Source organism: Trematomus bernacchii, unplaced genomic scaffold (assembly GCF_902827165.1).
Source record: "Trematomus bernacchii unplaced genomic scaffold, fTreBer1.1, whole genome shotgun sequence".
NCBI lineage: Eukaryota > Metazoa > Chordata > Actinopteri > Perciformes > Nototheniidae > Trematomus > Trematomus bernacchii.
In genome coordinates this window covers 6286774-6311220 of record NW_022987547.1, presented here as the reverse complement: position 1 = coordinate 6311220, position 24447 = coordinate 6286774, and the positions used below count along the sequence as shown (strand labels likewise).

Genomic DNA, 24447 nt, shown 5'->3' with positions numbered 1-24447 from the left:
TCTGAATTTGGGATGAAATGCTTCACTAATGGGAACAGTTAAAGACACTTAAGTTACCTAACATGTGATGGTGCATGCATGTTATGCATACACAGTTCTTGCGAGTATTAAGAATGGACGTTAGGTTTGTTGGATATTTGCCGGTTTCTAACGAAAGTATCTCAGGAGGACAACAGATAAACAGTCCCCCACATCTCCCAAAGGTGATAAAACTGTGGCAGCTGCTTCAATCATGAGTGTAAATCAGATGTACACACGGACACGCAACCTAAAGTACTGTAGGTTCACATACTTGTAGTTTTGCTTGTTTAAGCCCCCTTTACTAAAAGGTACATATAATTGAACAAACTTCTAAAACAAACAATTTTGAACACTGCTCAAGGACGCTATTTGACTCTATGTATATCAGTGCACAATAAAAGTCAATTTCTGGAGCTTGCTTTAATTTATTTATTTTACATCAAACTCATTTTAACATAAAAATGCCATTTCATTTGGAAACATCTCTCCAGTTTGGTGTTTTTCAGGATGCTCTGACTCCCAAGATATATGATGTATCTCTGACAGAAAAAAAACAGTGGTGCGATTGTCATAAGACTATATTGTAAAATTATGAGTTGCTGCTTTGAAGATGTGAGTGCAGTGTTTTCATGAGTTTCTTCCTGTCTTCACAGACCCAGCAGTGCCCCTCAAGATGGAGTCACTAAGGTATGAAGTTAAATATTCACATCAATTCTGTATTTTATGAAGGTCTTCTGAATTCCATTTAATTTCTAAAAACTATAGCAGTTTCTTAAAAGTGAGCATTCTCACTGTGCCCTTCTGAGATTATGTCAGAAAACAGACTGGCTTGGCATGCATACCTGACCTTAGAGGCCACGCTTTATAGCACCTCTTAAAGTGGTATGGCACAGGCATGACTTGTGAAAACACCTTTGATTTGTTGTGCAGTGCTTTTTGAGAATGCTGTTTTTACATGCATGGGTTTATTGTGGATGTGCATGCTGTGTGTCTCCACCTTGATCCAGGAAGAGCCTCAGGAAATCATAAAACCTGTCCCAATCACTCACCCTACCCCAACCACGGCATACACCAAGCCCTCCAGTCAGCCCGGCCCTGCGTACAACAAGACCGCCCGGCCTTTTGGGGGCGACAGCAGCATTGTGGTCACAGCCCCCTCCCCGGCTGCCCCCTCCATCCCCTCACCATCATCTGCTTTCAAGCCAGCTGCTCCTTCTCAACCGCCACAGCCTCCATTTCTGCTGAAGTCCAGCCTGCCTGCCCCGGACTCTGCTCCAGCCAATTCGGTCCCCAGGCCCAGCCCTGTTCGCTCCACCTTCACCTCCCCATCTGCCTCTTCCTCCTCATCTAACTCCTCCTCTCCAGCCAGAGTGACAGCCCCCCCCTCCCATCCTAATGTCCCACAGCCCTCCGTCTATAACACTCCGATCCACCTCTACTCCAATACCAATGCATGTGAGGTGGCTGTTGGACAGAGACGCGGTCTTTTGGAGAGCCAGGGGCTGTCAGAGAACTTCAATGGGTGGGTACCATTCATCAAATCAGGTTTTTCTTCATGTTGGTGCAAGTGCAAAATATTAGAGAACTATTTAGTCATATATGTACTGTGCGCTGTGTGCTTCGGTGAGCAGATCCAGAAGGTCTTGTGGTTCATAGAAGCCACAGATAAGTTGGCAGTTTTTCTTTGCCCAGAAGAAAGTAAAAGATCCCATTCCACTCCTCTTAAACCTCATTCCCTATTTCACCCCTAAATATGTGTCTAATTTAAAAAGCTAACATTGAAATCTGAGGCACGCTGCACATCTTGTTTAAATCTTCTACACAGCAACCGGAGAAGTAAGAAAGAGTCTAGACGACTTGCTAACTGATGCTACTGCCTGCCTATCTATAATTGACAGTGTGGTTCGCAGCACTGCCAAACACACACACACACGGCCTGCCCAACAGGCTGCTGCAACACTTGTTTGTAATTAGACGTTTTCTGGCAGCGCTGAGCTAAGTTTGGCTGGACTGAGCCTCATCAGCAGGATTTCACTCACAGGTTGGGTTACAGTAGACTTTGCAAGGTTCAAGTGATTTGCCACTCTTTTTCAACTCTCTATTACCTGAAAAAATAGGTCGCAGAGATTTGTTTTTATTGGAGAGCAAGCGGCTCAACACTTAAGTATATCTGTGAAGCCTATATTTATGTATATTACAATGCTACTGAAATAAAACCAGTCAGAATGGTCTTTTCAGGAATGTTGAAAATCAGTTTTTGCAGATAACCTGTTCAAAAGTCAAACATTTAGGAATAGAAAACAAATATATTTATGTAAAAACTTAGTGTACATAAAAATACAAATTCATAATACACTAATAAGGCTCAAAATGTCTTATTTCTTCAACTTTGGACTGTCAGCTCACAGTTGAAGTGCATTTGTTTCAGCATGTGTGTTTGTGTCCTCACCCGCATGCTCTGTTCGTGACTTCCTTGGCTTTTCTTCATGCACATTCTCTCAGAAGGGCCTTTTACCTAAAGGGCATGTGTTTCAGACTGTGATCCATCTCCAAAGCTTGTCTCTTCCTGCTCTTCCTGTGCTTCAATCCTTTTCTGTTTACCCCTTCTTTCCCACAGGAGGAAGAAGAGACAGACACCAAGTTAGTGCTGTGAATGATAATACATCTGCTGCAGTTGCTTTCTAACCATGTGGAATGTGATTACAGCCTTCACATCTCTCTGGTTTATGATTACCAAAAGGCATGCTTGCACCTCTTTGAGCTAACCCTCACAAACCTCTCATTCGTGCCGCTCATCCACTTATAGAACATGCTCACTTCAAGGTCCAAACAAAGTGCGAAAACGCTGTAAACAATCAATCTCCCAGACACCACAGGACACTCAGTGGGGGTCAGCACATACAATTCATTCTTTTTCTCAGCGGCGTCAGGCTGTGTTAGCTAATACTGTATTTACAAGCGGGCCTGTCAGCACACTCAGTTCCTCGTGTCACCCAGCTCTGCATCTGTCTCGCTCCATCTGCTACTGGTGTCAGAATGTTAACTCGAGGCCAGAGAAATCACTGCCAAGTGTATTCTGCTTTGACTGGGAACATACTGTCTTTGATCATCCTTCACCTCCACTTGAATAACACAAACACACACTTACAGAATAAAAAATTGCACAGACTTTGACTTTTGACATTTTAGAAACAGCACTCAAACTAAACCGTGCATGTAAACACTTAACCTAAATATTATTGCATTCTAGAGAACCCTCAAATTATTTTAGGTAGAAAACCTGATCCCTAATTTTCACAGCACATTACTCCCACCCTGTGGTGAGATGTGGTAACTGTCACTTTTATCTCTAAAACTCACTTGACAACCAGCTGTTGGTGTGTTTCATTTCACCATTTTAGTGTAGTATATGTAATTGCTTAATAACCAAATATTATTTTTAAGGGAATTGCAATATCTGGATGACTTATACTCTGTGGGTTTCCTTTCTAATAGTGACCCTCAGACAAGTCTTGTGTAAGTATAAGTCAGAACAGTTTCTTGACTTATCCATATTAAGAGTGCAGGCTCAAAGAGTTTATTCAGCACTTAATATGACTTTTAATCTTGTGATGATTTCTACCTTTGTGTGTTTCCTTTCTATCTTCTTATTGCTCGCCTGCAGACTTCCACCTCCAACTAAACCTAGGAGGTAATTGTGAATCTAACAGCATTTAGGTCTAAGTTTGAACATGTATCTACTGTATTGTTGGTCGTCACTAAAAGAGTGAGTTGTTTGTCAGCTTGTGTGTGTGTATGTGGTATCTTGTTTTTAGTGATACATGTTGCCTTCCATGCCTGTAACATCATCATTGTTGATCTGATCTTAGGAAGGTTAATGTGGAGCCTGAGGACCATGCGTCCCAGCTGAGTGATGCCAGCAGGAAGCGTCTGATGGAGGACACGGAGGACTGGCACCCCCGAACCGGCACCTCCCAGTCCCGCTCCTTCCGCATCCTGGCCCAGCTCACCGGCACTGAAAATGGTGTGTACTAACCTTAGTGTGCTAGTATTTTTAAATGGGGCTTAACACTGAAGCGACTTAATAAGGTGTCTTTCATGTTTTGGTGTTGAAAGTAGCTTGATATAATTTTAGGAATTAGTGTCACTTCATTTTAGACCTATTAAACCACTTAAAGCCGGATCACCTATCAGTTTTATCCAAAGTTAAATTCATTTTAGGGGAGTCCATTTCAACATATTTCCTTGAATAGCTTATATAAGACTTTTAATAATGTCCCTTCTGCTAATCATATATCTTTTACAAAAACGTCATTGCCTCTTTAAATCACAGTGATATTACTGTTTCCTCACTCATGGAAAGATTTCATCGCCATATGATTTCAATGTATCTTTTTATATTACTTTTTTTGACTATAATTGACATTGATGGTTACATGATCAGGCTGTGGCTTTTGGACTCTCTCCACTCATAGGGCTTGTGTGAATGTGTGCGTGGATGTGTTTAACCAATGCAAAATGTCATTTACAGCAACCCCGGTTATAAAAGGAAGTTAGATGAGAGATTGGTCCGTCGCGTTCTCTCTTTCTGTCGAATTAAGTTACCAGACTGGTGTGGAATATGAGATGTGCTTTGAACAGTTGATGTATATTCAACGTGCGTGGTGCTTCTGCAGCTGTGAACAATTGGGGAATATGTCCAAAAAGTGTCTAGTTTGCATGGTTTACACTTGCTTATTCACTTCGTACTCTGACAAGATTAATCTAGAACATGTTGAAGCAGATATGAAGCAGCAGAATTGTTTTTCCATATTCTCACTGACCTTTTATTGTACTTTACATTCATTGGTGTTATTTTTCTCCTCTGTTGCAGAGCAAGCTCCAGAGAACGGTGGAAAGAAGTAAGTGGTTGGTGGTTTGTAATGTAATCAAATTTGGTATGTGGTTGTGAGTGTTCATTCGCTCTCTGTCTTTCGTCTGTGAGTATTTTTTGCATGCACTGAATGTGAGGCATCCATTTTATAATAGTAATAATAATAATTTCTTGATAATTGAGGTTTCACATTCCGAATTGGCCCTGAGAGTACTCATGGAAGCATGTCTGGGACTCTGTGATTCAGAGTTAAGCCCTGATTTCCTGTTCTTGTGGTCCCACAGTATCATGCTTCATTTAAGGCTTAATTTTGAGAAACCGCTTTGAGAGCTCTCAGAGGAAGAGGTTGGAGCGGAGACAGCCGGAGACTCAGCAAAGGCCCTGATTGCTACTGCTATTCTCCACCTTAAGTCGATTTAATCTGCAGTAAACACAGATATCCCTCCACACCGGGGTTTCAAGCAATCAGTGTGTCACTCACTGGAACCTGTGGGTAATTAAATGACCGTGTGGATAATAGCAGACCTGCCAGAAGAAGATCCTGCTCCTCTTCTATTAGTGTTCAGTGTACTCTTCTTAAAAAGAGAGCATACACGTCTGCCTTGGATTATGTTACAAAAGAAAAAAGGGTCTTATATTTTGTATTGGTTGCGCTCTTGCTGTTTCCCCCTCATTCATACATACTCTTGTGTTTTGCCTTACTTTTCTTCTACCTTTATCTTAACCTTTCCAACTTTCCCCTTTTCTCCTTTTTTCGCTTTTGATCCTGCTTCATGGGACAAATCAGAGAGAGCAAGTTGGACCCAGAAGTCATAGGACAAATGTACAACAAGCTGAGAGATTGGCATCATGATGTTTCAGCGCGTTTGCTAAATGTGTAGTAGGCACATGTCTTGTTTAATATTTTATTTATCATTATATTATTGAACATTATTTAACGTACAATGCCTCCAGTTTGCTTACCATCTAAGTTACAGCCATCATTTTGAACACTTAGTTTAAATAACTGAAGTAGAAAGTGAATTGAAAATGTTACTATGTAAGTATGTAATCATATTTTCAAATGTAAATTAAATGCATGCATGTAAGTAAATATGTGTGCTTAGAAATGCAATATTACAGTATATCACAGGGTACACGTGTTCTTCTCTTTTGTTACTGTCCAAGCCTCCACTCCTCTGCACTTTCTGTAATCTTGTACTTTTTATTTTGTTTCCTTTTTCTGCTATTTTCTATACTAACCTATAGTTTAACTTTACTTTCAATGATTTTACCCTCAATAAACTTGTGTCTCTCTTTCCTGCTGTTGCTTATTTCCTAATCGTTTCATTTCCTTTTCTGTTCTTATTGGCGGGGGAAAAAATAGACTTTTCATTTTTACATTTCCAGGAAGTTAAGTTTATGATATGGAAAACTCGGTTATGCATGAAGAGAAAAAGGGTTCAAATGCATGTAGTTTATTTATTTGAAAAATAAGACAATAACTGACTTTCCTCAAAATGCAATCCAATATAAGTCAGATCCGTTATTGCCAATAGTTATCATAAATCATGAGAACCAGCTGATTTCTTTCTGCTGTGGTTTTATCATCATTGCAATATCAATAGCCTCATACTGGCTCTGTCACGCATCACTCAAGGTAATAAACATATGGTTAATGTGCTATATGTAAGCACTGTATGATCTGTTTGCCATTAAAAGAGCTCTGGTTTTGCATCACTATGATTTGAGACCACAGACACCAATGCAATCTGGTAAATCTACTCGCAAGTGAAATATAAAACCAGCTGCTGGTCGCATTGCATTTCCTTATCATAATCCTCCTGTCATTCAACCAGAAACACGTAACAGACCGGATATGAGAAATAAAACTATAAGACATGATGAAAACCATGACAAGAAATAAAACCATGAATCCTTCTTTGACAGTATGCCCTGTTGTTGATCAAATGCAGTCTTATGTTGCTGCAAACAAAAACAGCTTCAGGGTTAGAAATGTCTGCTGGTTCAAATCCTTTGCCCTTCTTTATCTGAGCAGTCACTTTAAGGATGCTTCTAAAGGGCAGGAAGTTAAATATTTAAGATTCAATCAAATGTAAAGAAGCAGATCATGTGTACGAAACTTTATTGAAAGTGCCACATGTATTAAATAAGTATTACATCTTTCTTCATTTTGAGTTCTTTGCTCCTAACAGGAGGTCCTCATCTTGAAATGAAATATCAAAAACGTTACAATTGGCAGGCACTAGAATTACAAGGGCTTCTCATTTTCAACTGTAATATATTATACAAAAAAAGAAATAACCACTGCCTCAGAGTGTCTTCATCATTGCTGTTTCTGGAGAATAAAAGCAATATCCACTGCAGAAATGATCCCACTGGTTATCTCCGGTAATGATTGCAGGGTACGCTTCATGTACAGCAGACAGTATGGCATCACCACCTGTAATTGTTGCCTCATGTCAGTAATTGACAAACCATATGTACAGTGGGCGGCAGTGCATATCCGTATTTGAAGGCGCCCCATAATTGCCCTAATTGTTTGCATGTGTCACTGAGATTTCCACTGATTGTAAACGTTTGTACCTTCAGTGAGAGAACCAGCAGTTGACACGATCGCACTACGCATTATTTTGTGCAGGAAGCTCAGTTCAACCTGTGACACTTGGATGTCTTTCTTACTCAGGGATCAAAGGAACATGGCACAAAAATAGCAAACAAAATAATGGGAAAAGCTGTTGCTGGTAGGGGGGGAAAAAAGTGACAGGCATTAGTTGCAGAGGTGGGAAGTAGTGGAGTACAAATACTTTGTTACTGTACTTAAGTGCATTTTTCCGGTATCAGTACTTTATTCCAGTACTTATTTTTCTGACGACTTTTTACTTTTACTTCTTACATTTTTAACACAAATACCTGTACTTTCTACTTCTTACATTTTCAAAACAGGCTGGTTACTTTAGTTTTAATCTGTGTTTGGTGGCGTGATCTTTATTTAGAGTCATTGCGTGCCTGTTGATTTTAACACGATTTAAGTCCATCATTTCCTGGTCTTCTCTAAAGAAGAGGGACCAATGAAAACGTTGTAATTTTGCCGTTGTTCAGCATCGAAACATTCATTAGCTAACAATGACATTATTGTTCTATTAATATAAAGGGAGGTCAGTTACTCTTTAAAACAGCTGGTAGTTTTAGGTACTTTTTACTTAAGTACATTTCCAAGCCCACACTTCTTTACTTTTACTTGAGTAAAGAAGTTTAGTCAGTACTTCTACTTTTACCAGAGTATTTTTAAACACGAGTATCTGTACTTCTACTTGAGTAAAACATGTGTTTACTGTTGCCATCTCTGATTAGTTGTGTGTGTGTGAGTGTATCTTGTGTGTTTTGAGTTGTGATTTATAAGAAATATGTACATCTGTTCCCCAGTGAGGCAGTTGACAAAAGCACTCCCGCTGTGCACACCTCGCCTGCAGCCAAAACATTTTCCAAATCTGCAGCCTCACCCAGGAATGGCAACGGGGTCCCTGCTTCCACGTTCAAGAGCCCAGCCGCCCAGAACAAGCCTTCCTTCCAGCCTGGAGGCCTACCAGGTACAGAAAGCATTCCCTAGACTCTGTTGTTTACTGCCTCTGAAATGGATGTAGTTTTGTATAAGGTATTGTGTGCAGTTGCTACTTTCAGCCTGCAGAGGGCAGTCCCAGTCTGCTAAATCCCTGCTGCTCAGCCATGGCTTTTATTGGTGGTTTAATACCTGGCTGACACTAAGCCATTTAAGATTATGAGCTCGATAAAAAACAGAGGTATTTCGTTAATGAGCTCAGGTTATTGGATTTTCCCAAGATCCCTTTAGTTAAATATATTGTGAAAATGAGAATTATGTATCTAATTTTGTGCAAAGGCTGTCCTCAAATCTAGCATGGGACCGTCAAGGTGGTCAGGGTAAATATTTGCTGAAAGGAATCAGTCAGGGATCATTATTAGCAATACTTAGACACAAGTATGCAGTCATACATGAACAGATGCACTATGTGCCCTGAAGTATTTCCCTGGAGGCCTTTTTTTAGAAGCGGCTGCTGAAAGGTGCCACGGGCAGAGAGAGCTGGAGAGGGCACAGTTAGCTCTCTGTCGGCCGTGATATTTATCAGATTAGCACATACTTGAGTTCAAGTAAACAAGCACGTATGTTAGCCATGTGGAATGCAACCTTTACATTTATTTACATGAATTAGTAATTTTGGCAGCAAGGCTAAAAAATCTTTGGAATATTTACAACATACAATAAAGCATCAACATTTATAAGATGCTATAATGGCATTAAAATGTAGGTGTTCTAATTTGAGTCACATACAGTTTGCCAGACTCGTCATTCTCTACATTCCTCTGTTTCTGAATTAAGTCAATATAACCGACGAAACAGAGATTTGCACTCCTGCTGAGAGTCAGTTTGGTCTTCTCATGCAGACTTTTTTCCTCCTTATCTTCCTTATACAGAAAGACAGCCCTGACAGACTCTGTTTCACTTTCCGTATTATTAAATGTGGCTCAGCCCTCAATATTTGCTCTTGCCAAAGGGTTTGTTTAGAATATTTTGCCCCACTGACAGCTTGTCACCATCCACCTCGCTGTGCCAGCTTCTCCACAGATAACACAGTGAAATGCTGCCACTGAAAAATATTCTTCAGTGTAATTCCCTGCATTAATACTGCATTCAATTCAATTGAATAGGCTCCTTTTTTTAAATATATTTTCTGTTTTATAAAACAATTTAAATGTAATTTATTCTCTATTCTCACAAGTAAATGATAATGGAAAGTTGTTTAATTCTGAATCCCTCCCAGGTTGCTAAGGCCCTCAAATTTGCTTTTGGCTTCGACAGAAATAAGTCAATGCTCAGGTAGTGTTTGGAAATGTGGATATTTTAGGCATTATTATGTTTGATGATAACTCTGGTGACAAGCTAATGGTGTTTAGAATAAGAGCAGCTATTCAAATCAACCATACCAGAAACATTATTTAACACAATAATAATAAACGAATGAAATATCAGAGAGAATCTTCTTTGTATCCCTTTTTGTAGCCGATATTTTCACACATACTCTCTAGTATCTTTCTTTCTATGAAACCCACTCCCACAGTCTTCTCACAACCCCGCTCTGTTTATTCAGTTTGTTTGCTCTCCATTACAAGGACATTTAGGGAGCCCTTGTCCTTTGACCTCGGAAGTCTTTGATAACGGTGCTCTCTTTCAATGGAGTCTCTGTCCCCAACGCCTTCACCCTGGAGCACTCCCTCTGAGGGCGGAAACACTGACCTCAGTTCAAGATGCGTGTTTGCACTGAGAGAGAGAAGGAAAAATCGTGCATCCTCTCCATATGTGTTGAGATAAGATGAGGGGGGTTATTTTTCCAGGTGTCTCCTCTGACTCTGGGAATGTGTTGTTTCCCTTCAGTGGGAAAAATGGATCCGTTGTCTGGGCTGGGTTTGGTGGCTCTGTCCAACACAGCTGTCTCAGGCTCCAGGCAGCGAGGTTAGAGATCATCAAATCATTCACACACCTAAACACAAGTAATGACTAAAACATAGAAAATAGTGGATCAGTGGAAGAAAAACATTGTATGAAAAAGGGTTTGAAAGGAGTATTTGTCCAATACCTTCTGTGTTATCAAAGTTTCTTTCCATTTGAAAACTGACCCATTATTTTCCCTACTGGTTTAGGTTTTCCTAAGGGTGGAGGAGCTCCTTCATTTGGCAAAGTTACCAACCCTACTCCCAAAGGTCCAGACCGCCCCATCCCTCAGCCACACCCACAGGACCTCAACTCTCTGGTGCAGCGGGCCGAGCACATCCCAGCCGGGACACGCACCCCCATGTGCAACCAATGTAACACTGTCATCAGGTAAAACACATTTACCATAAAACAAATGTTGTAACAATGACAAAGTTTCAGTGATTACATAATTCAATAAGAGTTACTCACTCTACACACAATGTACTACTATTATAATACTTTAATACATTCCCCCCCCTAAGCCACTGTCCATTGCTTATTCTCAACAGGGGCCCATTCCTCGTGGCAATGGGCATGTCATGGCACCCGGAGGAATTCAACTGTGCTCACTGCCGCTCCTCTCTGGCAGTGGGGGGGTTTGTGGAGGAGAAGGGCCAGGTGTACTGCGAACGTTGCTACGAGCAGTTCCTCGCTCCCACCTGTGGCCACTGCCAACAGAAGATCCTGGGGGTGAGTTAGGAAACTGAAGAGATATTGATCTTTTCTGTAGTCTACTTGCTCTAAAAAAGTATTCTCATTAGAAACATCCGACACTGTTCTTAACATGAAAAGATAATGTAGTCATTGTTATTAAAGAGTGAATGAGGTTGCTTTAATGTAACCATTAAAACAAATGCAAGCCATGTATATTATCTGTTATCCAAAGGACAATAATTAGAAAATAATTTTATATTCAAACGTGAAACATTTTAGTGTTTGTTCCATAAACAAAAACAATTCTTACTGTCCTTAAAGGTAGGGTAGGTAAGTTTGAGAAACCGGCTCGAGATACACTTTTTGTTATATTCCATGGAATGCTCTTAACATCCCGATAGCAATGAATATCTTAAGTGCTTTGACAAAATATCCATACAAAAATGTCATCTGTGGAAGCCGTAGTACTGTAAAAAGTACGACCAATCATTTTAGCCGGCCCGGCTAAAATAACTGGATGGCCTACCTGCCTGTCAGCCTTCCATCTCGTGCACAAACTTATCTCGTGCCCTCATTGGTCATGTGCGCGTTCGTGTGTGTTGGAGGAGGGGCTCTGTAAGGAAGTGGCAGATTTTCTCCGGTTGTGTATTTTTTCAAATTCTAGCGATCTCGAGCCGGTTTCTCAAACTTACCTACCCTACCTTTAAGGTATTTGATTGCTCATATAAGGACTATTTTTCAAAAAATCAAAACCAACTACTGATTGTTAACACAAACAAAACAATACTACAGCATAATAAATCATAAGAAACAAAGTGCAGTACAAGCCATGCTTAGAAAATATCAGGTTAAGCACCAAAATCCCAACAATTCTGTCTCCATGTTTTTTCGAAAACTCAAGAATTCAAATCATGTTGTTAACAACTGCAACAGGCTGTTCCTCATTTTTTATTTCTTCTATTTTCTCCACAGGAAGTCATGAATGCCCTGAAACAGACCTGGCACGTGTCCTGTTTCGTCTGTGCCGCCTGCCAACAGCCAATCAGGGGCAACACATTTCACATGGAGGACGGGCAGCCATACTGTGAAAAAGGTTCATTATGAAGCCCACGCTCGTAAATTACAATGCTGTAAATAAAGCCATGTGTGCAAACAGAATAACATTGATCAACATGCTTTTCATTTAGACTACTATAACCTCTTTGGGTCAAACTGCCACGGATGTGACTTCCCCATCGAGGCAGGGGACAAGTTCCTGGAGGCTCTAGGATCCACCTGGCATGACACCTGCTTTGTGTGCGCGGTAGGTCCAGGAGACAGTTTCAAAAGCAACAAAAGGGTTCAAGTGAAATGTTTTTATGTGAACACAGCTCTTCTCTCTCTCCACAGGTCTGCTCTGCTAGTCTGGAAGGTCAGGCGTTCTTCTCCAAAAAAGACAAGCCTTTGTGCAAGAAACACGCCCACACAGTCAACATCTGACCTGCCTCCCATGAATATGAGTTGGTTGGTGTCAGTTGAACCGCAATTTATATTTCAGTCAGATGATAAATATTTTCAGAATTGTTTTCAGAACTAACATTGGGTCAGAGGTTCCTCTATAAACTTATTTTTGCTTTTACATTTTTATGTCAGTCAGTTTTATAGATGAATATGGAGTACATGTCACTGTTGGCCCCCTGCCAGTTCCATTTCTGTGCAAGTTTTTGGTAAGATTTTTATTTGTGCTTTTTTATTTGCTCTTGATGGGCATTTGTCTCACACAGAATAGGATATTTCACAGCAATGACCTACTGAGCTCCTCGGGGGTCACATATCGGAAAAAAGTATTGATGTGTAACAATATGCTATCTGTTAAGCTAGTGAAAGGTTTAGAAATTATGATTATTTAACATTAAAGGGGGAAATTATTTATTTGTAAACAAGACTTGATCAGTCAACATGTGTTCTGGCAACAAAAAGACTAAAAATGGGACATTTTAATATTATATTATTGTTTGTTTTATTGTTTTAAAGTAATGTGCTATGTAACAATTCCCAGTGGAAATAAGCACACACAGTAATGTGTACAGCAGTGAGGAAATTAGACACTGTGCAGGTCAAGTTTCATGCTTAAAAAACATATTTAAGAAAAAAGTCTGGTCATCAACACAAGGAAACCATAATAGATTGTGTTGTTTATGTATATTTTGTTATGCCGACAGTTCAGGGGAAAAGTATTCTTCCAGTAAATACCTCCATACAAGTCATTCCTTTTAATAAAATGCATTACATTTGAAATATTTGTCATTGTTTGTCTTAAACATTAAGGAACTGGACCCTCTGTTGTGGCAGTGCGGCAGGACCTTGTTATGTTGAATATGTCCTATGTTTGATGAAATTATTCAATTAACACAAAACGATATATATTTCATTTTCCTTTGTCTTGCGCAAAGAACATTGCAGTCTATGTACTAAATTACATTGGATACAATGCATAAATATACACCTCTCTTTACTTTCAATAAAAGGGTTCAACACTAAATAGCAGTGCAATCAAAGCTCTTGAGTATGTTATTAAGCTTGTTTACATACCTTTACATTATCTATTACCAGTGGCGGCCGGTGGTCTTTTTTTTTGGTGGGGCTCTTGACGTACCGTAAGTGACCTACCCGGGGGGTCCGGGGGGTTTCCCCCCGGAAATTGTTTTCGAGAAATGACCCCTTAAATGATGACTTCTGGTGATGTTAGAGGGGGGGGGAAAGGAGAAATCGAGGCTTAAAAATATGAGAAGACTGATCAATACCTCCATAATCTTCAGTGTGGAAAATATTATTTATCAACCTCAACATCTACTACTTTACCAGGAATTTGTGTTCTCAGAACTGGTCTGTTTTTTTCTTTCTTAAAACTGTTCATGTTTTATGAACCAACACCTTCACCAAGTAGCTTTACAGTGAACTGCATGTGAGATATAAAATTAATAGCATCTTTTCAGTAGCATTAATTATAAATATTTAAGTGGTTCAATACAAGTCACTACAGCATTTCAAACTGAACTGTGAATAAATGCAATTTAAAAAAAATAACCACAGCACAAAATGTCATAAATTGTGTTTTTTCTTTGTTTCTCTGAGGATTATTTACAAACAGGCTTATTTACATATAGCAATAACTCAGAAATGAAAAAGCTACATCGTCTAACACGAACAACCAGTTAGCATAATGATAATATATGTGTTATGTACAATGTAACTGGCAAGGCTAGAGCAAGAAAGAACATAAAGTTTGCAAAAGGTTTAAATAACTTCAAGTATCTGTCTTCAGATTACGTGGAGGTTTTAGTCCGATGGGAAGCAGATTTTAAGCGACACCGAAGATAAACCAAAAATGTGGTGGAGCTGCAAACCGTGTAGTGTTGCTGGGACAGAACAGGAGCTATAACCGTTGGAAAATACATCACAGACAATGCAACAAACGTGGAGACAGAACAATCACTTCTGTGATAAATGCCCACTTATTAATAAACTTCTAACAACCATGGGAAACCTCCTCTCTACATATAAAGTGATATCCAAGCATGGGAAACAAAAGACAGCATTTACCTGTTTGCATCCAGCTAGCCAAGCCTTTCTTGTGTACCAGCTACTTGTGAAGCCTCGTGTATAAATGTTGTCTTTTTCACGAGATTGCTGCGATATATTCAAATCGGGTTGGTCCGGTGCAAGGTCTTTAAGCAACAATTTATCTGCCAAACTTCTCCTTTCGAAAGGATTGGAGATTAGCTCTTGAACAGAATTAGCCGGGGACCGAGGTCCGGAGACTCCACCTGCACACGAAGCCATCCTCATCAACTACTGCGTCAACCGGATACGAGTCACTGTCCAAACTACTCACAGACTGCACTGGGCGCTGACATTGGCGCCTGGTGACCGTCATCTTTGACGACGCTGATTGGCTGAAATTATATTTTCGCGGCATAGTTTACACGTTACAGATAGCAACAGTCAGCTGCTAGTGGCTGATGCTGCACTGGTTGAAGGCTCCTCTCTTAGCGCCCAGACGAGAGAAGGTGCATGGGCAAGGCCAGGCAGGAAACATGTGACTTATCAGTAACTTTAGACATCGTAACACAATTTTAAACGAGATTTTATTGTAGATTATACATTTTACTGATACCAATTATATAATATTTACCTTGTTCATTAAAAATAAAAATAAAAACATATATTTTTTTTTAAACATATTTTTTTTTTTTAATTTTAATTTTAATTATTATTATTTTTATTTTTTTTCAATATGGGAAGAGGTGGGGCGGCGCCCCTAGCGCCCCTATGGACCGGCCGCCACTGTCTATTACCTTTGTAGCTGACTTGGACAATAAAACATTTTAAAGCAATCTTCCTCCTGCAGATATGTTGTTTATGATGTGTATGGTGCACTTTTAATGTGTGTAAGTGCATAGAAAGCATTGTAGCAAATAACTGATCCATCTTTAGTTCTTATGTGCATTATAAATCTTTAGTTGGAGTAGTTTATTGGGCTGGCAGACAGACTTGGATCATAACCTGCAGTGAGAGGGAAATGTACATCTCCAGCGGGACAGGAGAAACACCCACCTGGCACACAGACTTGGATCATTATGCCAATTAGGAATTCACTCCAGGTTATTTATTCATGAGGGAGAGCAGTAAACGCATACAGTGTTGAGTAAATTGAGTTATTTTACGAGTCTATGGAAAATGTACCTGGAGTGCAGAGCTGAGTGGATATTACCTGCACTTCTCCAAGACGTCGGAGGTGGGAGCTGTGCGCAGGAAGACGCGCGACTGAAGCAGCCTCAAATAACGCGTGGTACACTTGGAAAAGTCTACCACAAGACAGAGGCACACATGCAAACAAAACGGAGCACGGTAGAGATCAAATCGACACAAACTGGGATCTTGCTGGGCTGCGTTTGAAGCGAGAAGGACACGGTAAGCATACTTTAACTCACAATAAAAACAGGTTTGCGCCGCAGCTGCAGTCTCATGATAACCAAGCTTTTCCTCTCTGAAACCAGGGGTCCGTAATTTATTTTCCGTGCTGCTGTCCATTAGAATTTAACCGAAGTGCTTATTGCTGCCTGCCCGGAGTTTGGTGCTGGCAGCAGCTGCGGGACCCCCGACCGTGTTATTGGTGGAGTCTGTGATGATGATGCTTATCACTTATCGGTGTCAGGATCGCCACTCAGTACAATTTAACGTTTGACCCGAGAGAGATTATCGCTTCTAAACTGGATGGAGTTGAGTTTGGTTTGTTTACAATAAGTATACTAAATGAGTCGAACAATTTCTGTGTAGGAACAATCTAACATATGTATACGTTTTCTGGTGCCATTCTTGACTGTGAAACATAATATAATTAATTAATTATTCTCAACATCTGTTGAGTAGCTTTTCTAGAGATGTTGATCCTATCACATGATCTTAATCACCAAATGAAGTTTGCCCAGTTGGTAGTGGATTGTAGATGTTCAGATTTCAATTTTCGAAATGTTTGTTATTCTAAACTGGGCTGTTATTCTAAACTTAATTTATCTAATTAAACTCGTGGATTCGTGTTCTTATTATAGACACATGCATTTCCAAAACATTTGGACTACCTATGTTGTCAATGTATTATCAAACTGTGAAGTCCACTGAGACAAAAGTGACGTCACCCCATTCAAAGTGAATGGGCAGAAGCGTTGGAAGAAGCTTCCAACGCCGCTGTGTGGACGGGCCGTAATAAAATGTTGTTGACTAATCAAATAGTTGATATAATTGACAGATCTGTAAATTCTCCCTAGCAGAATTATACTAAGCATGACTTCTAAATCTCGTGTTTACGAGAAGTGTTCTGTTCTCATAAGTTTCTTGGAAATAAGTCATTAGCACAAAATGACTAATCAAATAAGTTTACTAATTGACTTATAGGAGGCAGGCCCTGTTGCTCACTGTCAATTACAACTCTGGTAATGATCATCAGTGTTCAGGGAGTTAAACACATTACAGGGAAAAACCTACTGTGTGTGTTCATGTTTGGCAGCAAGCTTACGAATTAAGGTGTATAGTGGCATGGTGTCAATGGCAGCGTTTGACTGTTAAATGCATGGCACAACATTCTGTGCTCTGCAGTTTATCAGACTGTCAGTGAACCAGTTGATCTCTGTTACATCACTGAGTTTGTGACGTTTACATCAGCATCTGCGGGCAGGGTGAGGCAACGTGCTGCACCTAATGCAGGTATGTGGTGTTGTCTTTAAGAGCACCAACCATCCTCTGACTCCACAGGACAGAGGAGCTCATTGAAGCAGAGCTGAGTGAGTGTCTTTGGGTAATATTAAACACACAGTGAGTGATCAAACCACCACCCAGCCTTTGCCCTGGCTCTGCCCCTGGCAGGAGTAACGCCCGTCATTAGGCTCACACGCTGGGCATGGCATGTCAAGTGAGGGTGCATGGAAAGGCAGCCATTTGTGGTCTACCACAGACTTGAGTGTTACAGCTTGTTGGACTCTAGCAATGATGGCTAATACAGAGTGTGTGTTGTGTGTGTGTGTGCATCTGTGAAACCTACCAATAGTGTTATGGTTGCAGCATGAAGGCAGGCCTGTAAGATAGAGTCCTTACAGAGCTCTGTATTCAGTACAATGTTGGACAATAGTATTCCTGAAAAACAAATCTCAAACTGAACCGGACTTTGTTTTTGCTCTTCCTAGCCTAACTGTGATAAAAGAACAATTTAATAACCCCTAACATGTAAAGATTATTGAATGGATTATGTTAAAAATACACTTTATACAAAAAAGTCAGATCAAACGAGGCATTTCCACTAATACATCAGAAGTACCATCACATATATGTAGCAAAAACATCTGTCCTTTTATAAACAGGAGCTAATTTGAGCATATACCTGCAGCTTCAGGCCCACACAGGCACCTACACACACAGTTACACACACTCGGTTATTAACTCTCTAATGCACATAAACACATGGACAACACTTATGATATAGCTAGATACTGGCCTGAGTCTGGGTTTGTCCACAGGGCTAAACATAGCAAGCTGCGACCCATCACCCCAGTTTCCTTCCTTATAATTACAGGAAATGAGTCCAGCCAATCAGAGCAAAGATATTTAGTGCATATTAACAAGCTCAATGGGAGCAGTATTTTCAGGCCGGACAGGTAATGAGCGGGTATGTGAGAGCAGAGGGGGGGAGGTTTTTGCCAGAAAGTTTGAAAGATGTTAGATATTGAAGAGCACTGCCTGAAAGCAGAAGAAAAGTAATACTGGAGTTTTGAGTTTATCACCTCACACTCCAGCTCATTGCAGTCTGTCATGTAATATGAGCACAGTGACTGTCAGATGGATCAAATGGTGGAGTATTTCAACAGACAAACTGTCACAGTGGACTTTGTTCAATGTCTTTACCATCTGCCAGGATATTTCCTTTAGTTTCTTATTCTCCACTGATAGAGAAACGAACATTATATCAAGGCTTTCCGAAGGTATGTCTTTTCCATCTGTCATTTATTCTCTGATGTCTGCCTGTGGTGATCTGTTTAGTTCCAACAAACTTACACATAGGCTACATCTCCCATGCACACCCATACATACCAAATGAAAGACACAGCCGTGTTTTCTTTGTAACAACAACACTGTCAACACAAATGCTGCCTGTGCTTGCATTTGCACTATAAAGTATTGTGGTATTTCTCTTGACCATAGTCAGGGAAATCCTTTTGTGGCAAAGTTAACTTAAGTTTGAATTTCAGCTTCGATTTAAACTGATCACTGAGAGTATTATCCTGTACAGCCTCTGGCTCCCATCAGCTCGGAAGTACAGACGTAATGCAACTGATCTTGTTCCACTTAGGAATAATCTTCTTCTTACCTGTAGGCTCTATGACAATTCATTCAGAGCTAAGCACAGCAGCCCCGCTCTCTGTTTCATCTATAGTTGCTGATGAGAGACAAATGAAGGCAACAGGAATTACTTCAAGCTGCAAGCTGCTCTGCTCTTTGCCTGGAAGGTCAGCAGCCATGTGAGAGAGAGCCGACATCCTGTTATTAGACACAGAGGCAGAAAAAAGAAGGAGAGTTAAAGGATGAGTGGGGTGATTGAAGATCGAAGAACAGAAGAGGATAAGGGGTATACTTTGCGAGATTCGCTGAAAGTCAAACTGGGGAAGTGACCTGAGCTTGAAATGTAGTGTCAGTCCTTTCAGCTATAGATGGCAGACATATGAGCTGCTTCTAATAACTCCACTTATTTTTCTTCCAGAGAAACAGAAGTACTGGAGCTTTGTCTGGGAACAGTGACAGCATGCTTTCCGATGTCCTATGTGTGGAGGGTGAGTCAGGCTTTCAGGCACTCTAACTGTTGTTTTTCATCTTTTATAACAATTCCTATGAATTTAATGTAATAGCACATGCTTTTTGCAATTACTTGAATGTAAAACTGAAACATATTGACAAATGTTCACTCTCAAATATATTTTGGAGTGGTTTCACTTGCCTAATGCACAATCCATTCACAAATAATATTGTGAAGAAAGTGAATCCAAAGCTAAAAGCTGTATTGATCAAGAGTGTTGATTCTCCTGCAGTTAAGGTTGTATTTGGCAGTTCTGATCTGTGTGTGTTTTGTGCGTATGTGTTCCTGATCGTACTGCCGTTGCGGCAGCAATTTGCCTCCAAAGTGGCAAGCTAATTGACTTTCTGCCGAGCATGTGGCTATGTAAAATAAACCGCACGACTATAATACAATCCTGTTTTCTCCTGTGAGGTATCAGGCTAGACTCAGGCTCCGTCTACCGACTGGAGTGCCGGAAATGAATGAGATCAACATCTGATAAGAGTGTAGTACATTTTAGAAACTCTCAGAAGCTTTGATTTCATATGAGTCAGTCACCAGAGAAGTGCAGTGCTTGTCAATGTATGCTCATGTGTATGAAAGATTAGACATTTTTATCTAACAAAGTCCAACAAATAACCAGTTTTAAAACATTACAGATGGGACTTATATGTGTTTTATAGATGCTTAATTTGTTATAAACTAGAGGTTAATGGATGAGATGGATAATACATTATGACTTCCTACGCTCACGTATACACCTCTACACCTCTACACAAAACAGTAGTAACAAATCATGGATGCTATTAGTCTTTTGTAAAACAGGGGTATGAGGACATTTTGGGAACATGCATTAAATGCAGCACAAAGAAATCATTGTTATTGTTAGTGGAGTGAACCCATATATTTTTGCCTTATCATTTCAACAGTGAGCACTGAGCAGGCGTGCTGCATCGTTTAATAAGCATTCCTTTTACATTAAGCAATGAACTTGCTGCTACAGGACCCATCATAAACAGCAGAATATGCTGACACAGCTCCAACATAGCTGCTTATTGTAGAGTCAGGAGCCAAACCCATGCAGAGCTACTGTACGTAAGGAAGGACAATAGCAGCTTGTATATGTTGGGAGAGGCTGGCTGGGACTCCTTGTGTGACAGTGACCTGCTGGCAGGAAAGCAAAGAGGGCCGAGGCCAAGCACCGCTTTGAGTCGGAGAGTAACTCACACCCGTAAAGAATGTCAAGAATCCGCGTGTTAAAGTTCACACTGTATCACCATCTGCGGCTGGATCCTGGCAAATAAAAGGCAGCTGTGTGTGCGAGGGTATGTGTGTGTGTGTGCATGCATGTGAAAAACAGATGATAACAACAGTTCATGCAATTACTTTTTTTGAAGGTTTGATTGAAGTTGATGCATTAGTTTCAAGAACTGTGTCTTTAAAAACATTTTTTATAGCAAATGTTACAATTCACAGTCTCTCTCATTGTCACACACACACACACACACACACACACACACACACACACACACACACACACACACACACACACACACACACACACACACACACACACACCTCTGACAAGCAGGTAGCAGGCTGGATGTCAGCACATAATTACACCCTAACTTAGAGGTTTATTAAGAAAAGACAGGCCACCCAGAATAGCTCTGAAACTCACCTGTTTCAGCTGAAATGGAAAGTGGGAGAGTCGAAACTCTTTGCTGTGTTATTTCAGTGCAGAACCCAGCTGTGACTCAGAGTGTTATTTTGCTGATACAATATTGGCTCAAGGTTACCGGAGAATGTTTTGTGACACTTGCTTAATGTTTATATTTCTTTATATCTGTGTGAAGAAGGGGTTCTGTGTGTTGCCGCACTCAAAACATATCAATGTGTTCTCCCTCGACAGTTTGATCTTTCAACAGATGGATCTGAAAAGCTTTGTTCTGAATTCTTTCACGTCTGCTCTACAGAAGACCTTACTCTGCACCGTATCTGATTCTGCAATTGAACTTGCGCTTGTCCGCTAAATAGCAAGTGACAGCAAGTGCCACTCAGACTGTGAGAGGAGAGGGAGAAACAGATGCAGTCAATTTCAGTCGTGTTCGTGTTTCTCTTGTTGCTTAGCCCTGTGTTTTTGATGACAGATTGTGAAATGGGTTTCATGTGTGCATTTTCCCCCCATAGATTCGGGAGAGGGCAGAGGGCATTTAAAGAGGTACCTGTGAGGCCATCTGCAGGGAAATGTGCTGACGTCAGAGATTTGCATTTCAAACCTGAGGACAGAAGTGGATGAGGAGGAGGAGGACGCAGTGACTATTCAAAAGAAGCGGGGTTTACATAGATCAGAGCAGGTGAGTCCGCCCTCTGGGTGACATATCTTATCATTGCACCACTAATCCCTTAATTAAAGACTCTGGCACATCCTGGAACAACAGGACAGAATTGAGTGTTAAGCTCCTTACACACCAAACTGACACCAAAGAACACCAAAGAACACGTCCCGACGGAACGCCGCCTCACGTCGCCTCACGTCGCCTCACGTCGCCTCACGTCGCCTCACGTCGCCTCACGTCGCCTCACGTCGCCTCACGTCGCCTCACGTCTCCTGCGTCTTGGCCATGTTTCGCACTGGAACACACCGCAAAGACTTCAGCCGACGGCCAAGTTGCACGTGCGAACTGCGCATGCGTGAGTGGCAATAACTCTCCTTACCAGCAGGCGGCGGTAGTGTGTATTCGTCATTCAAAAGAGGCAACAACCGGAAGACAGACTGCGTGATACACAGAGAGAAGAAGAACAGACTGCGTGATATAAACATCAAATAGCGTGTGTGTTCCATTTTCACTCTACAACGAGAAGCTCATGGGGCTTTCCCGAACCTGTGTCGAGAGCTGGAGTTAAATGAAATCTCAGATTTGCCTTCTTAATAGTTTGTTTGGGTCCCTTACTTCCGTTTCGCTTCTCATGCACTGATTCGCTAAGCTGAACAGCCAATCAGAGTGATTTCTTTGGCCTACCGATTCAACATGTCGAATCGGCGGCGGAAGGTGTCGGCACGGCCGAAAAGACACGACGGTGCAGTACACACCAATCTGAGTAGGGCGACACGACGCTCATCGACGGCTCGACATCTATCGACGCCGCAAATCGGCTCTGTGTGTAAGGACCTTTTAGGGGTAGTACAAACACTGTCACGTCAGCTGTGCAGTGTTTTTTGATTTCATACGAGTTTATTTTCAGCTTCTGTTGTGATGTGTGGCGTCCAATGGCGCACTGGTTATTCTAGAAACAATCTAGAAACACACACACACATTCACATCACAATCCTTGTCAGGTTTACACATTGCTCGCAGGATTAGGAAGCCAGCCAAAGCAGGTGACGGGTGACAAACTCATGTCAACGCTCCATGAAAAGGACTTTAACGTTGGATTAACCAAATCATTATTGCAAAACAAAAGGTGCGTCATGTTACTGTAGCATGCGTGTCAGTTCAGCCAGTATTTGCTCTATATATGTTCGTCACATCCCTGGTGGATACTTTTGACGTGACAGCTGTTGTTCTTCACTGAAGCAGTATAGTATTTTGGCACGAATTGTCAGAATTTTCCAGACTTTCTCCAGTGACATTTTGAATGTTTTTTATTCTTATTTTTCACCAGATCTCCTGCAGTTTGACTGCCGATCATTTGTCCTTTTTGGAGCTTTCTTAGGTGTCTTATGTTACTTTCAAAATATCAAAATGCAGATGGTTAAACTTAATTTTATAGCTATAAATATAGCTATAAAAGGAAAGCTAGAGTGATTGGCTTTCAGCCTCATATGACCTACCTCGGTAGTGGGCTTTGTTTGTTTAACAGTTGGCACCACTGAAGGATACAGAAACAGACTTTCTTAATTATCCATGCAGAAAAACAACACTTTCAGTAGCTTGATAAAAATCATTCTTATTTATACCGTTGAATTGATTTGAAACCTTGCAAATAGGTCTGTAACATTACAGTTCAAACAAAGACTTCATCCAGGTATTTTTCTGCTTTTCAAATCAACTCTCAGCAGGAAAACGGGTTATCCACACCGATCACTCATTCGTCCTTCATCTTTAGTTACGCTTTCTGTTCAGTCTGAGTAGCGAGCGGCCTCTCCCTGTCTTTCCAAGTCTGGCCCTTTTTCGGTGGCTCCTAGAGATTTACGTAGAGGAGAGGCTGTATCGGATTACAATCAAAAGAAAGAGAAAGAGCGTAGCAGCTAGCTAACCTGCTACAGCCTGGATTGTTATTGCAGGTGTAGAGCAAACAGCTGTTAATTACCTCTACGTAGCCGCACATGGTGATCTGCTGTCACACATGAATGGCCTCGTACAAGTGCATGTTGGCATGCCAGAATACACAGATTAGGATTTAAGGATCAGAAGACAGTTTCAGGGGATAAAACACTTTCTTAGTTTATATAATGCACTGGTTGTATAGAGTATTTGCTCTGGTCGTTATTGCTACATGTATGTATGAGGAAGGCGTGTTCTGTTTTAATCCTGCAGTCAACCACATCTGACCACAGAGCATTGAAAATGTGTCATCTGAAAAAAATCTGTTCTTTTGAGTATTTATTGGATTTCTTCAGAAATATATAGACATTCTTTTCAGTAATACAGTTGCGTGTATAAAGCCCCTAGTTGTATTAAATCATATTGTAGAAACATTGACCTATTGAATACTGTCTGTCTGTCTGTCATTTGATCAGTATTAGAAGAGTATCAGACTAACAAACGACAAAGACTCAAGTGTTCGTTCTTGTTTAGCACATATCTGGCCGACTAAGTGCTGCACAAGCTCCTTCCTCTGCTTGTCAACACACATCAGTCACATCATCATATGCTGAAACAGCATAGAGTGGGTGATGAGTATTTTATGTCAGTCATTTCAATTTGAGTGACTAGCCTGTAAGTAATACTTAAGATAACCAACTGATCATATTTGAGAAGCATTTTG

General features: G+C 40.7%; 2 protein-coding genes across 3 annotated transcripts in view; both read left to right on the top strand.

Moving 5' to 3' along the window:
• The window catches only part of pdlim5b (PDZ and LIM domain 5b), a 35547-nt gene extending 22174 nt beyond the window's left edge, over positions 1–13373 (top strand). For both annotated transcript variants that reach the window (XM_034123184.1, XM_034123185.1), the window contains exons 4-13: positions 675–708; positions 1029–1543; positions 3891–4045; positions 4895–4922; positions 8321–8484; positions 10610–10790; positions 10952–11132; positions 12069–12189; positions 12284–12399; positions 12486–13373. In XM_034123184.1, the coding sequence (XP_033979075.1) occupies positions 675–708; positions 1029–1543; positions 3891–4045; positions 4895–4922; positions 8321–8484; positions 10610–10790; positions 10952–11132; positions 12069–12189; positions 12284–12399; positions 12486–12575 (1585 nt within the window). In that variant the 3' untranslated portion in view covers positions 12576–13373. The remainder of the gene's footprint in view (positions 1–674; positions 709–1028; positions 1544–3890; positions 4046–4894; positions 4923–8320; positions 8485–10609; positions 10791–10951; positions 11133–12068; positions 12190–12283; positions 12400–12485) is intronic.
• A 2525-nt stretch (positions 13374–15898) lies between these two features.
• bmpr1bb (bone morphogenetic protein receptor, type IBb) overlaps positions 15899–24447 on the top strand; it is a 47401-nt gene continuing 38852 nt past the window's right edge. Inside the window, 3 exon segments of the mRNA XM_034122669.1 lie at positions 15899–16049; positions 19384–19453; positions 21646–21812. The gene's annotated coding sequence lies outside the window, so the exon portion shown is untranslated.